This window comes from Pelmatolapia mariae, linkage group LG4 (genome assembly GCF_036321145.2).
Source record: "Pelmatolapia mariae isolate MD_Pm_ZW linkage group LG4, Pm_UMD_F_2, whole genome shotgun sequence".
In the NCBI taxonomy this organism is placed as follows: domain Eukaryota; kingdom Metazoa; phylum Chordata; class Actinopteri; order Cichliformes; family Cichlidae; genus Pelmatolapia; species Pelmatolapia mariae.
The window spans coordinates 20,886,779-20,902,425 of record NC_086230.1 but is presented as its reverse complement, the minus strand read 5'-3'; the positions used below and the strand labels follow the sequence as shown (position 1 = coordinate 20,902,425).

The 15,647-nt window shown below is 41.2% G+C and overlaps 1 protein-coding gene across 4 annotated transcripts in view; it reads left to right on the top strand.

Moving 5' to 3' along the window:
- The window catches only part of prkar1b (protein kinase, cAMP-dependent, regulatory, type I, beta), a 65,487-nt gene that overhangs the window by 30,170 nt on the left and 19,670 nt on the right, over positions 1-15,647 (top strand). For all 4 annotated transcript variants that reach the window (XM_063471838.1, XM_063471839.1, XM_063471843.1 and 1 more), the window contains 3 exons: positions 8,281-8,342; positions 12,642-12,688; positions 15,324-15,482. In XM_063471838.1, coding sequence (XP_063327908.1) covers positions 8,281-8,342; positions 12,642-12,688; positions 15,324-15,482 — 268 coding nt within the window. The remainder of the gene's footprint in view (positions 1-8,280; positions 8,343-12,641; positions 12,689-15,323; positions 15,483-15,647) is intronic.

The following is a 15,647-nucleotide window of genomic DNA, read 5'->3' as shown; positions in this document are numbered from 1 at the left end:
TCGTATCGAGTGAAGTGTTCTGTTTGTTTCTGGTTAATAATTGTCTAACATTTGTGCATTCCGTAGTTTTAGCATATTATATACAAGTTGGTAGGTAGCTGCGCTTTTTACAGCTGGAACGGCCTTACGTCAGTCAGATGTCAGCTAGTGAATTTCTCTCCTCTGAAGCACCCAGTGCACCATGACCTCACTGCCCATTGTGCAGGTTGATAATTATAACCACACACACACACTATGTAAAACACCATAGTCCTTCAGTCCTTAATAGTTCCTCCTTTGCTTTTCTCCTCCTAGTGATCTGATCTTGCTTAGGGCCCCCAGGTTGTTTTCAGAGTTTTGTCTCTACTTCATTCATGTGTTCGAGCACGTATATGTAATGTGCAATGTTGTGTAAACACCTCTCAGCTTTAAACCCCAACAAAGGACATTTTGCATCCTGATCTGCTTCTCAAATGCTTATCTTGTTTTAGCTCTTGTCTTCTGGAAGGTGGGAGGGACAGAGGAAGGAGAGTGGAAAGGAAAAGACATGCCCGCAGGACAGCGGTGAGCCTTTTGATGTTAGGCAACATGTCAAGATTACATGTGCATGCGTGTATGTGTGTGAGTATTAGAGAAATGGCTCTTGGCTTCTCTGCAAAATGTATAGGGTTATTTTAGCTTTACACTGTATTATTTGTGTGCATTCAGTATAATTACTTGTGTCTGTGCACGCTGGGAGAGGAAAAGAGTACGGCTCACTCGCTCTCTTTCACTCATTCCAGTGACATTTACCCTGTAGACACATCAGAGAGGCAGAGGCTTAGTCCTGTCAGCACCTGATTCAGCCTGACCCTTTTTTCTCTTCAAGTGGAGGAAGAGCTCGCTTTTTCCTGCCCTGTGGCGATGAACAGAGAAAGGGGGCATTAGGCAGGTGTGAAAATCCAGTACTGAAAATGTGAATTGCACTGACAGGATGATGAAACTTAGTTAAAATAAGCAGAGGAGAAAATAAGTTTTAATACAGTGTAGCAGTAGCTCAGTAGCCTAACTATTATACTGAGAAAATGCAGGAAGGAAAAGGGAGAAAGGGCGAGGCAGCAGGGTTGGACAAGTTTGTGATGTTTTTAGGCTGACATCATGACTGCATCAGCAGGTGGTATGTGTTGGCTCATCAGGTATGCCTGCAAGACAGCCTGTCACATTTACACACAGTACAATACACACAGTGGGCCATTAAAAGTTTGCCAGGAATTCTCTTCCGGTGCCACCAGAAAGCCAGCAATATAGTCAGAAATTTAATTGAATGTTAAGTTTTAATCAATTTTCTTAATCCAGCTCAGATTTGGAAAACAAGATGCAGTAAAGAAGGAGAAAAAGCATTTGATATAGGACTGCTACTTTCCCCTGGAAATCATTCAGCATTTTCCTGTAATAAAATAAAAAAAGTTACAATTATAAACTTTGTGAAGTTTGGGGCATAAATTAACGTTGAAGAAGCAGCCAAAGTTATACATCCTATTTTCTCCTCACATCTTCCCATCAACTTCTTATTCTTTCTCCTAAGTCTGGTTCTTTCTTCCTCTGCCATGAAACACTGGCTCTCACCTTCCTGATGACAACCCGAGTGTGTATACCTTTGCTCTGTGCGTGCTGGGAGAGAGAGCGTTTGAAGCAGCAGTAATGGAGGGGAAATGAGATTGCTCTACTTTTACACAATTATCACTCGTAGCTCTTAAGACCTTTGGAAATTCTTGTTAAATAGGGTTTGTAAGCATGTATATGCGTATATGTTTGCATGTTTATTTAAAAACAAGTGTGTTAACAAGGTGTTGATTAAGCTTGGTCTGGTAGAAGTCCCAAGTTGTCTGGTACTCCCTGCTTCTGCTGGATGCTTCTCAAAACTCATAAAGAAACTTGACTCTGTGGTTTCTCTCGCTAAACCTTCACATCGCTGTGCAAGAAGAAATAAGGTGAGAGGAAATAAGTGGTGCTATTGTAGGTCCCAGGCATGTGAGAAGGTGATAAGGCCATATTGGTCCATCTGAAATGGACATCCACAGTCTGGCAGGGTTTAAGGCGCCAGTTCCAGTTCAGTTAAACCTGATATTTTATCTGACTGACTCAATTAAGTTCAAAGGTTTAAGGAAAGCTACTGTGTCTGTTAGACTTTTCCTCCAGACTGGCTTTTTGTCCCTGTTACCATAGTAACATGGGCTCTTACTTATTTGTTCCTTTTGTCATTTTTTTTGTCAGTTGGGAGAATGACTGCTGGGGTCTAAAGTTGTATAAGGTGGATTTTACAGTAGTTTCCTCTGCTGCATCTTTGTTCTGTAACTGGACTAATGCACAACTTCTGTTATACAAATGTAGTTTTCAATGGATTGGATCCAAAGCGTGAGCAGTGCAGTTGCATGATGGCACTTTGTATATCACATCTTTGTCAAACACTCTGTGTAGTTTGCTCACTAGCCGAGTATGTTTTTGACAGTTCAGAATCAGAAAAGTTTTGCTCTTATAAAGTAACATTGATGTTCAGTTTGTACTTCACCTACACTGTCAATAAATGTCATATTGTGTAACATGTCTGAAAGTAAAAAGTAAACACAACTAATTTAAATCATGTTGCCTTACCATGGCATTTGAGTACATTTAAAGTCACATAAATTGGATTTAGGAGCCTACATACATGCTTAGACTTTAACAGTCTGTCTTCAACCCCTTCTTTTTTTCTCTCAGGTGGTCCAATCAGTGCAGGGTGCATAAATGACAGTTTCCTTCATCAGCATTTCAGTAAAAGTCTGCAGGTCAACCAGATCACCAGCATAAATGCACTGGCCCTTAGGTGGTTAGATTCTCTAGTGTGTACATACTCGGATGCGTTTACGTTTTTAAGCAACAGGATGCATTCACGTTTACACCCCTTGTAAACCTGTGGAGCCAGGTGTGTGAGTTTAACACAGTGGACTCCCTCACCTCTGTTGGTTTCCACTATTTAAATTGCACGCTATCTGAGTCTTCAAACCATGTGAATGTGAGACTGCACCAGATCTTTAAAATAAAAATATTAGTCTGTTAAATTGTATGGAGAAATTTTAAACGTTCTATTTTTTCAGTAGACCAATAATATTCAGATCTGGAGTTTTAGAGAGCTTTACCAAATCCAAAGTCTAGTTGACTGTTAGAAAAAATGAATGTTTTCTCTCACCTGTCATCTGCCTTTGGCATCCTCCTCTCCCACATTGTTGACCATCCCTAAGTGCTTATTGCCACTAGCCATGACCTGTTATGTCCATGCATGAATGGCTGGGACCACCTCTGTGCTGTGCTGCAAGGTTTCCTGTGTACTCAGTTCCAGTCATCCCAGTAGGTGTAAAAATGTTGAAAAATAATCGTTAAAATTGCAGTGGAAATGTTCAACATTGCATATAATTTTATGTTTAAGTATTATAGCTTTAAATTTAATATACACTTACATATTATACTACTTATAGTGTAACTTTTATACTATAAATAGAGTAAAATCTTTGAGTATGTTTAGCCTGCTCTTGTACTGCTATTCATTACACTTTTGATTTGGTTGGAGGGGATATCTGTGGTTTGTTTTGATCAAATAAGACACAGTTTCCTTAGGAGTCTTAAGGCCAGTGTGAAGAAATTGGCAGCAGCTGACATGACCCGGTTCTTCCACTTGCTGGTGGTGCTTCGTGATGAATAAGGGAGCGCGCTTGGAGCTTTTATGTCATAAATATTCTCCTTGAATGCTTCATTGCTTTATGATTAATCCTTCCTCATCTCTTCCTTTTTTATCTCTCACTCACTCTCTCATACTGTTGCTTGTTGTCAGGGAATGTGCTTTCATGTTGATGTAATTACAGATGAACTGTACTTTTTTAAAGAAGTAATTGTGTCAAAGGTAACGGAGCTCGCTGGTTGTGAGCTCTTGTTTTAAGGCGAGGAACGCTGGCTGTCTGTGCCTAACATTAAATGTCACACTGCTTGGTCAGCCTCACAGAGCGGTTTTCTAGCTTATTATGGTCTTTATAAAACTTAAATTTTACATGCATATGATCATATTGGTGAATATCCTGCTTTACACATCATCCTGACTGTTGGCTGAGCTGCCAACTCAGAGCAGTTGTGTGTATTATTCTAAGCAACCTGCCCCTTAGTGGCTTAATTTCTGTTGACTAGTATGTATGCAGCATACATTCTTTACTTTACTTTACTTTGTTGTCCCTGAAGAAGAAATTTGTTCTGGACTCCAAATTGCAGACAGTACAGCCATATAACCTGTATAATGATGTTGGCATTGTCTCTGGTGCATTTCCATCTCACTGCTTTCACTTGCATCTTAGTGGCTGTAACATGTCTTACCATAGGAAGTCATTTTTTAACTTTCATTGCCAGTGTACATTTGGTGTCCCCAGGTCATTGCTTATATAATGGAAATGATTAGACTCGCAAAACAAAGACTATTGTTCTGGTTTGCCAGAATCAGCAGTCTGAATTACTATCAACTGTGGCAGTGGAAATTAATCCTTCAAGCACTTACGGCATGAACACTGCAACAGCCAAACCAGTGGCACATTGCTGCCAAGCTGAGACGCAACTTGGAGCAGGGAAGTTCCCGTATGTGGTGGAGTTGTTGATTATTTCAGATATTGCAAAACCTCTCCTACCCAGACAAAGAGCATACTGGATGGGCTCCCCATTAAGGACTTGTGTAACTCAACATTCTGCGGCCCATTAAGAAACACAAAGACGTGGCGGCATGCCGTACCCCTAAAGAGGCCTTTGGTGTTAATGGTATAATGGCAGCGCTGTGTGTTGATGTAGTAATGTAAAGATAAGATGTCTGCTGCTGAACAAATAAACAGTTGGGCTGTAGAAGAGATTAAAAAGGAGGGAAGAGGAGAGCGAAGAGGGAGTCTGTCATTGTCAACCTGTAAGAACAACAAGCAGTCCAGCTACAACAAGGAGGGCTTAATTTTATTTTATTAATGACTGAATCCCTCCAAGCTAACCACATTTTTATGGGTGTTTGAGAACAATAATAGGCTGTTGCTGAACTTTTGAGGGCATGTCTGAGGGTTAAGGAGTGTAAAAACTTTTCCCACAACTGCATGTACAGTACACAGTACATGCATGAATTCACATGCTCAATGTGCGTACATATTGCAGCCTTTCACATTCAGCGCAACACAGCTTAATGCAGGCTGTTAGATAAAAGTGCTGATCTGTTGGCTTTAGCGGTCCCTGCTTTGAACTTGAACTGCTGCTTTATTTTTATACTCACATTATTCCACAGGTGTCATCTCCACCTGCTTCTGGCACTACAAACAGACACATATGGGCAATGTGCCGTCCATGTGATGTCAACTGCACATGATTTGTGTGTGTGTGTGTGGACATATGGTAAAAATTCAGATGAGATCAAACTAATGTGACAGTGTTACCAGCGTAATTAACATCTGGGTTTTTACATGAATGAAATTTTTGGTCTGTTTTAACACTGTACACATGGACGAGTGAATGATTATCCATGTGTATGTTTTAAGGAAGAATCTCCACATAGCTCAACCATGACAGAAGCTTTGTCTCCCTCCATTGGGTGGAGGTGAGCTTCCTAGGCCCGTCACAGTCTGCAGGGTCTCTTTCTGCCTCTTTCTCCTTCTATCTGTCTCTGTCAGAACAGCACACTCATTGTTAGTGCTGTTGCTCTGCCTTTTCATAAGGTCAGAGGGGCTACAGGTAGCGGAAAGGACAAGATTAATCACTTCATTTGAGACACGCAGAGAGGGGGTGATAGACCGAGAGATGGGGAAATGGGTGGGGCAGCAAGAGAATTACAAGGAAGAAAGGGGTAACTGAGATGGGAGATGTAGAGAAAAACCGAGCAGGAACCGACATGGACGAAGAAAGGGAAAGAGAGACGGGTAGAGACAAGGGGAAGTAATTACCTCCATATGCATCTTAGTTGCGCTCACTGATGCATGTACTGAGTGGATGGAGAGAGGCGGTCAAGTGTAATTAGGTAAACTCAAGTTTACTGCCTTTGATCCTCTTGCTGTGGCAGTGTGGGCCAGTCTTGCCCATCTTCCTTAGCCGTGCCCCGTGTGATCAACAACGCATCACCACCACCACAGCTGAATGTAACCATGATGCCACTTATGTCTACTTTATGTGCCTAGTTTTGTCAAAACTTAAAAAGTTCGGAGTTTTGAGTACTTCCAGCACTTTCTCCTGGTTTTCTCAATGTTTTCTCACTTAATGCCTCTAAATCGGTCTACATTGTTAAACCTGGCATTTTCCAAAGTAATTATTTTCATAAGCCACACAATATAAATTGCACATAACCTCAAACCAACTGCTCAAAAGCTCCCTGAATAAACACAGTCCACGCCAAGCACAGGTGGCCACAGATGCAAGGAGAGTTGAGGGCACTCGTGCAGATGTTGACTGACTAATCATCATCATCAAAGTGTTTGAGCGAGCGTGTCACATCACAGTGCCAGTATGCAAGTGTTCATCAGAAAGGACTCTGTATAAATATGTTGTTGCATTGTTGTATCAATGGGCAAATTACACAACTGTGTGTCTGTGAGTGGATTGGTTGCATGCGTCATTATGTAGTATGGGGGTGTGGCATCATTTAGTTGTGCGTGCAGACTTCAAAGAGTAAGTGTGTTATTTGAATGTGTGTTTGTGTGTGCTGCCTGTCCTCAAGTATGCGTGAGTCAGTGGCCAGCTGCAATGCGCCGAGCCTACCTGTGGGTGAAGTTGGCCCAAATCCATCTTCTTAAGTCTGCTTTTTATACAGTGTCACATAACAAATACCAGCCAGGTCCATTCACTTCCAAACCACTCAATAACATCCTCAGATCTCTCCTCAACATCTGTTGACCTACGTTTCTTTCTTTTTTCTTCTTAAAATGGCAAAGTTAATGCAAAGCAACATTTTTTTTATGTTTGTAGTGTGCTGTAAGTTTGGCTGTGTAAGCCTTTTCATTTCCAAATACTACGTAGTCTTGTGCACTGTCAGGAGTGCACACTTATTCAACACCCACACATAATTTTGCGCAAACCTGTGTGTTTTCATAGGCAGTATTCCACTCAGATGCAGACAGACTGGCTCAAGTGCACACATTCAGTGACACATACACACACACACAGACTCACACACACAAACATAACTGAGAATGGGCTCTGACTTGTCCCACATTCACTCAGCAGGTCTTGTATGTCTTTGATATGCCTGACCCTCTTTTATTGTTTTCTTTTTTTCCCTATATTTCTCTATGAGAGGGTGGTATGCAACTGATTAGATAGATAAATATACCCCGAAGGTGTGAGGCAGGCAGAGAGGAGGAGAGGAAGGATACTTAGTTTTCTCTTGTCCCAACACATCCCAGCAGTGGAGCTCTAATCTTTTGCGGCTTCATGCATTTAAACAGCCTGATTAGCAACAGTCTAACAGGCGCTTTCCCTGCTGGGCTGAAACAGAAATTAAGTGCTTAGACACAGCCATCACTTTGTTTGCTTTCTCAGTGCCTCTAAAGGAAGATACACTCTGAGATATGGGCTTTGATCATGGGCTGAAACAAAACAGTCATTGTTAAGCCTGCGCACAGTACCGGTCCAATGTAAAGAGGCGGATGGGGCTGAAGTGTTTTAATTCTTATATGTGATGATAATATTCTGATGTGTTTAGTATTTCTATTTAACAAAAATAAACACCAGTAGTAACAGAGTAGTAACAATGGCAATTTTCAGAAATGGAGAGTTAAAAAAAAGTACAATATTGTAGACTGATGATAAAATAAACTGTGGTCGGTTTGTTGGACTAAACTGTGTGTTATAACTGCATAAATGTGTTCTTTATGATGGCACTAAGTAGAAATAATGGGTGTGTGGCTGGATATGGATGAGGACAAAGAAATCAGTTGTGTACACATTCAGATTGATGTGTCTTGTGCAAGCTTCTCTCTCCCTCTGTGTGTGTGTGTGTGTGTGTGTGTGTGTGTGTGTGTGTGTGTGTGTGTGTGTGTGTGAGTGTGTATTGGGGTCACCCAGAGTTCCCATGCTTGTCTCTTTGGCCTTTTCTGCCTGTTGATCGAGTTTGCAAAGTGATGATGGCTGCTGTCTTTCCCATAATGCCAGTCCTACACAAAAAGTCTTGTGTGTACTGTATATTTGTGCATGACACTCAGCAAACAATTCAAAAAACTGGTGGGATAATATAACATAATAGCAGGTATGCGTTATTAACTCTCTCTCTTTTCCTTTCTCTTTGTCTTCCAGTGACATATTTGATGCCATGTTCCCGGTCACCCATATTGCAGGGGAAACAGTTATCCAGCAAGGTTTGTATAAATATTTGTTGAGATGAAGATTAAAGTCAGCCTGCTGAGCAAAATCCAACTTGGTTTACGTACTCAATTATAGCAGGAATATGTTACTGTTTATTTTCCTCTGGTGAACAAAAACAATCCTTAAATTCTAATCAAAAAGATTCAATTTGAAACCTAAATGGTTTTTAACGTCATAACTTGCACTCAGAGGTGCTCCACTCAACAAGGTTCTGGAAGCATTCCTCAGAGATTTGGGGACAGACTGACATGATGGCATCACACAGTTGCTGCAGATTGTCATCCATGTTGAAAATCTCCCATGACAACACATCTGAAAGGTGTGCTACTGTTCTGACCCTAAATTCTGACCCTACTGCTGTGTGTCGCAGCGGAGATCAGTAGTCATCAGACCAGGTAACATTTTTATAATCTTCTGTTTTTGTTGAGCCTGTGGTAATTGTAGCCTCAGTTTCCTCTGCTGTTGTAGTCCATCATAGATGCTCTTCTGCATACTTTTGTTGTAATGAGCGGTTATTTGAGTTACCATTGCCTTCCCATCACCTTGAAGCAGTCTAGCAATTCTCCTCTAATCTCTGGCATTAGCAAGGCATTTTCAACTGCTGCTCACACATCATAGATGGTTCTGCGGGAAAATTCCAGTTTTAGACCACCCTGAGCAGATGGACAGGTTTACCTAATAAATGTGTATTATGGCCATGTGTATCTATTCACAGGCTGTAAAAGGTCTGAAAAGAGAAGCCAGTGCAAAGGTGCCTCAAGCCTACATTCTTTCTAATGGCCAGCAGTGGTATAGAACACTTGTATAGAAGTCCATAGAAAGAACACCCTTATTGCTCACTTGACCTTTGACCTTAGTAAACACTTATCTAATGTATTTCTTAGTCTTACTGAATGATGTTCATTTCATTCATTCTGGTCCCAAGTACAGTAGAAATGATAATGGAACAGGTTGTGCTTCAGGGTGGGGTTACCTTGCACTCTCAAATTCAACTCTTGCTTGTTATATCTGGTTTCAAAGCACTAAAATTATAACAGCCAAAACGCTCAGCTCAAGGCTTCAAGATTAACCATTGGTGATGTCATAGTGGTTGTAGCCATCTTTGACACGCTGGAATGCTCTGCCATGGTCATGAGTTACATCATCTTGATGGACTTAGCCACTTTAATGGAAAGGAAACAATTAAAGTGCTATTCTCACTGATTACCTTCAATGACTTTATCTTAAAGAATACTACAGTTGTACTGCAACCCCTGTTTTTTTTTTTTCTCTGCCACTCCTACATTCCCTCCTGTTTCCTCTCATTGCCTCACTCACACATTCCCCTAAGTCTGCACCAGATGCCAGGTCTTTCTCCTCTGCCTAACTGCAGTCATCAAAACCTTCAGTCTAGGCATCCCTGGACTTTGACAGAACACAGATCAGCAGGTCCAGACTGTATTTTTCCAGCGCTCCTCCACATAAGCTCCTATCAAACACAGAAGCAGACACATTTAATCACATATTTAAAACACTGAAAACAAACATTCTCTCACACAAATTCCCAGTTCTAGATAATATTATGTTCACACCTGCTCAGAAAAACATAGTTTACATGTGTGGAGCATGCCTTACAAACACACACTCATACAGACACTAGGTGCAGGAAAACTGTCAGTGCTAGACAAACACTCCCTCAGTCTCTCCCACCTTCTCTTAAAACAGCATCCAGGAGTATATCAGTCCTAATTTGGTGATAATAAGTCTAGCTAACTTTTCTGGGGGCCCTAGTCCCAGTCCCAGACAGTCCATTGTTATATACACTATAGAGTGTGGTATACACTATATGCAGTGCTGATGTCATTGCTAACGTCTGGACTACTGTACAGCATCAACAAACCAACCACTCCACTGACCACTCACACACTGTTTAGACACAGCTGGGAGTTATTGACTGTAAGGTTTGAGTGGGATTTAAACAGGAGCTGATTTACTGTATTATAACATGCAAAATGTAGCATAGAGCTATTTTCATTGTAATATATTGCTTATAGAGAAGTTCATCCGCTGTTCCTGACATAAGCTGTTTCAATTGTTAGTGCAATAAGTGATCGGTTATTTAGTAATAAGATGCTTTCAGCGCTGATTTTTGTTCTGTTTGTCAGCAAGATTATGCAAAGACTATAATGAAACTTGGCATAAAAGTAGAAGTCGATCAAAGAAAGATGGCATTAAAATTTGAATCAAATCCAGATCACTTTCTTTAAAAATGCAGAATAGCAGTATTGCCCTTGGTGCCCTACTAATTTTATATGAGGGAAAAAAATATCCGAAGATGAAATTAACTTGATGATGGACATGTTTACTTTAATGCTGACATTGTGGTTACAAAGCACCCGAGAGACTGAGGATGCAGCCAGCGTTGTCCTTTTCGAGTCACAGCATAACACCTAAACTAGCTTGTATTGAAACAAAGCCTGTGTGTGTGTGAGTGTGTCTCTGTGTGTGCGCATTATGGTCAAATATTTGCTTGCACTCACAGAGGGATTGGAAATGATGCAAAACAAAGGATTGGGCACCAAAGTGATAAAAGACAGGAAGAGCAGAAGAAAAGAAAGACACAGTGAGAGGGAACTGAAAGACCGATAGATGAGATGAAAGAGAGAGACAGAGACAGACAGAGGGAGATAGCCAAGGGCCAGGTTGCAGCAGGTTGTGAGTAGGTGTATGTATGTGTGTGTGTGTGTGTGTGTGTGTGTGTCTGAGGTTTCCATTGGGACAGACTTTCAGATAGACAAGGAGCGTTTTGTGTGACAAATAGAGCTGTATGATTAACGAGCCCCCTCCACTCAGTATTAATTAGCCGTGTGAACTCCTGTGAACTTTACTCACGGGGTGCTCTAAGCCTTTCAACTCTTTAGGTGAACATGCACACAGAAACACAAGCACACACACATACAACCTCACTTTGTATCTGCTAAATGCACACAAATGCATACTTGTGTCATCAGGACTCATGCATCATTACCTGTATGTACCTCTGAATGGATTTGCATTTGCAGTTTGGAGTTGCGGGGAGAGATTTGCGCTGCTCATGTTTGTGGCTGTCAGTCCTTTTTAATAATTTCCCCTGAACCCTATGTAATGGATAGCATAATTAAAGGAACACTTGCCATTTTTTAGCCTTATCTCCAGACTAGATGCTTTTAACGGACATTAACCATCCGGATCCCATGACTCGCTTCGAGGGTTATTGTTCGCTTTGAAATCCCACCACACTTATGTCAGTGACACAACATCAGACCAGACAGCACATTTAGTTCCAAGCTTTGTAAATATAACAAACAGTATTCTTTAATATAAGGAACTAAATAAATTAAGCTGCTGCCTGTGGTTGGTTGCTATACTATGGATCTCTGTTCTTTACACTTCAGAAGGATCTAGCTATGCATGCTCAGACACTTCGGTTTCAGAGCTTGCATTATTAAGCCACCCAAGAACCAGTAATGAACACTGCTGCAGTTGCACTCTTCTGCTTGTGAGAGCCTTATATCACAAATATATTGGCAGGCACAGTGAAATATGCGTTCTGGAGAAGGCAGTAGCACTTTTGACGCTGGGTGTGCCCTGAAGCTTGAAGTAGGTAATTTATGAAGATCTGAACAAAAATAACATCCAGACAAGAAACCCAACAGTTTCTTTTTTTTGTTTGTTTCTTTGGCTTTTTAGAGAGGGCCCAGAACCAAACAGAGACATTCCAGGATTCACAAATCCCCAAAGTTTCTCAATTTATTTTGTGCCCCAGTTCATGTGAATTGGCTTCAAAAATACTTTAGTCCCATAATGCTTCAATTTTAGTTGAAAGGTTCTTGATGGAGTTTTTAAACCTCTTTGAACACTGCTTTTTTATGAATATGCCCTCTTTTTCTTTATTTGTGTTCATGCACAAGGACATCATGCTCACAAGTGAAGTGTGTCACACTTAATTGCAGGGGACGATAATGATGATAGAGATGGTGAGAAGATTGCATGCTAGTAAGCAGTTTTAAGAGGCTTATCTTTTTTTTTAATGAAGCAATGTGTTTGTTTGGCCTCAAGGATACATTCTGGTGAAGAACATAATTATATTTGTTTACAAGAAAACATAGGGGCACCTTTTACTGGTTAAAAAGTCCACATTTGAGAAATAAACAGGAATGAAAGTAAAAGGGAAAAAAAAGCAAGTAAAGGAAGCTTTCTAAATGGTTTAAAGCTAGCAGGTATTGATGTCTTATCTGTGCTCACCTGTGTTTCTTCTTCTCTCTCCCCTCTAGGTGATGAAGGAGACAACTTCTATGTGATTGACCAAGGTGAAGTGGACGTAAGTGGCTCAGAGCACATTTAGAGTACACTCTTACTTGTACTTTGAATGAGTCAAAGCAAAATATTTAAATTAAAGGGGATTCCAGTATGGTTTTATTTACTGTCTCATGTGTAGTCTATAAGAAGGATTGTGACTCAGTAGAAAAACCCAGCCTTCTACACTCACGTAGAGATAAAATTTCCTTCTAACAATGGGCAGGTTGTAGGATTGCCCCTATGTTTTGTTCTCTTCAAAGGTCTCTTCCACACTGATGACAATCTGTGCACTGCTATAGATTTGAACTGGCTGTGAGAGGCACACAAACTGAGAGATCTTTTGTCTTAGCAAGCCTGACACAGAGCGATAGAGTTAAGTGGAGGGAGATAAAACAGAAGCTAGTTAAACAGGAAGTGACCTTATCATCTTACAACAGTGAGCACAGAAACAGTGGGCAAGAGGAGAGAAGCAGGTTGGCAAGCTTGGCTGAAGTTTGACCCACCTGAGCAGGAAGAAATAAGTGTAGGAGTAGTGAGATGGTGACTTGATAGAAAGATGGTGTAGCAATGAACTCTCAGAAAGTGAATTGCCAAATATCATTTGATAAGTTGTGGGGCTCTTTTTAGATTCCTGTGTAAGAGTAAGGATCCATGGTTGTTTATGTAGTTCAAGATTATATTCACGTTAGATACAAAGATAGATGGTAATATCTGGAAAAACTCAAAAATTTGTCTACAACAATCAAGACAAAGTTTGCCTGTTTAATCTTATAAAGTTCCCTCTTCTCAAAATGTCTTAATTCTGATCTGATCTAAGTCCACATCTGCATCTGCTCAGTCTGTGCATCTTTTTTTGTTCTGCCGGTCGTCTCCTCTGGACTGACACCACACGCTCCCAAAGTCAGGACCCTGTCATCCTGCACTCCTACCCTCAACCTCACCCCTGTCCAAACCTCGTGTTCATTTGTGCCGCCTTCACCTCGTCACCATCGCGCCATCCACCCCTCTATCTCTACAGACAGCTGCTGCCTCCCAGCCAAAGCCCAGGCGCTAAACTGCTTCAAGATCAGTGCCGAGGTTATTAAAGTGTGGAGATGTCTCTCATTAAGCTGGGGTGTAAATCTGCCAGCATCCCATAAACTGCCTGAACGCTGACAACCACTGCCACTACTGTAAACACCCCTCCATGTCTGCACTCAAATCTCCTCACTTACGGCCTGTATTTATATGGGTGCACTGCTAAAGAAATTACAGCTTTCATGCCAAAATGTAAGATGATCTTATCAGGGCGAAGAAATGGTAGCTATAATTAAATATTGATAGTTGTTTAATCACAATTATTTGGGTAAACGTTTAAATTACTTACCTTAACAGTCATTTTAAAGGAAAGCTTATTTTATTTTTATAGTGGATTTGGCAATGAAATTAATTACATCATGCCAAACAGAGATGCAGATTTTTTGTTGCACCTACCTGTATGGCCAGCAGGCTTGTGCAGAGAAACAAACTCATGACTCATCTAACCCTTCCAGTAATATTGATTCATTGGTTCATTAATTATTCACAGGCACATGCGATTTGCTCTTGAAAATTCACTTATTGTGAGAGACAGCATACAGCATGTTAATCAAGACTTTTCTGTTCTGTCATCTCAGCCCCGACTGGGAGTAACTTCACTCTTGCTCCCGTTCAAGTATTTAAAGCAGCTCTGTCTATCCGGGATTTGCAACAGAGTGTTCATGAAACTTTATGACACCACATGTACAAAAGTGAGGATGAAACAGTGACTCATAGGTCAGGAGATACCTGAGGACTGGACTGTTAAAAAGCCTGTATGCTACCTGTATGCTCTGATGTAACTCTTTCTCAGCGTTCATTTAATTGCTCTTCTAGCCTTGACATAACCAAAGTCAGCACTCTGCATCTCTTTGAAGCCATGCCACTGTATAGTGAAGGATGAGTCCCCTGTGGTCTACTCGGAGCATGAATAATGGCCTGCAACAATTCTGGCAATTCACAACAACCACCAGAGAGGAATAAACCCTGCTTCCCTCTGCCTCTCTCTGTGTTATTAAGTCAACAAGATAGTGGATAGTGTGTCGACAGCTGAAACCGTAACAGCCCTAGAGACAGCCTGAATGAGTCTCACTGAGGTTGCATTGTCTGTAGAGCTACAGTGGTTGATCTCAGTAGAGCTGTGCATGTGTGTTCCTGCACATGTAAGTGATGAAGCATCATGAGAATGTGTGTTTCAGATGACACACAGCCCGAACAAATCCACACAGCTTTCCGACCTCCCATCACTTCCAAATCACAGGGATGACTCTAACAAGACAAGACAAAGAAAATAAAAGGGATTGATGGAGAGATGGTAGGGATAGAGGGCATTTTAGAGGGTCTCATCTGAGGGCTTAGTGGGGATCAAATACTTAGGGACAAGCCTAGTGAGAAAATCAAACAGCCTGGAAACTGAAGGGGGATGGGGGAATGGTGGGCCAAGTGTTGGATAAAGTGTCTTTGGATGGGTAGCTGAAATAGCAGAAAGTTTTAAATTCCTACCTCAGAACAGCTGTACCCAGAAAATGTTTGTATTCTTCAGAAGCATCCCAGCTTATATATGACCCGCTTTATAAATGTTGCTTTTGTTCTGTCTGCAGGTGTATGTGAATGGTGAGTGGGTGACCAGTATTGGAGAAGGAGGTAGTTTTGGAGAGCTGGCCCTCATCTACGGGACTCCTAGAGCAGCCACCGTCAAGGCCAAAACAGACCTGAAACTGTGGGGCATTGACAGAGACAGCTACCGACGCATCCTCATGGTATGAACTTCGTCATGATGACTCTCAGTATTTCTGTAAACTCCATGGTAACAATATACAAGAGGCTGGTTTGTAGCAACCATACATTGCAAAACTTGATGGGTAAATTGCTTCCACTGTGCACACAGCATTACAGCTGTATATTTTTTTCCGTGGCTGTACTGT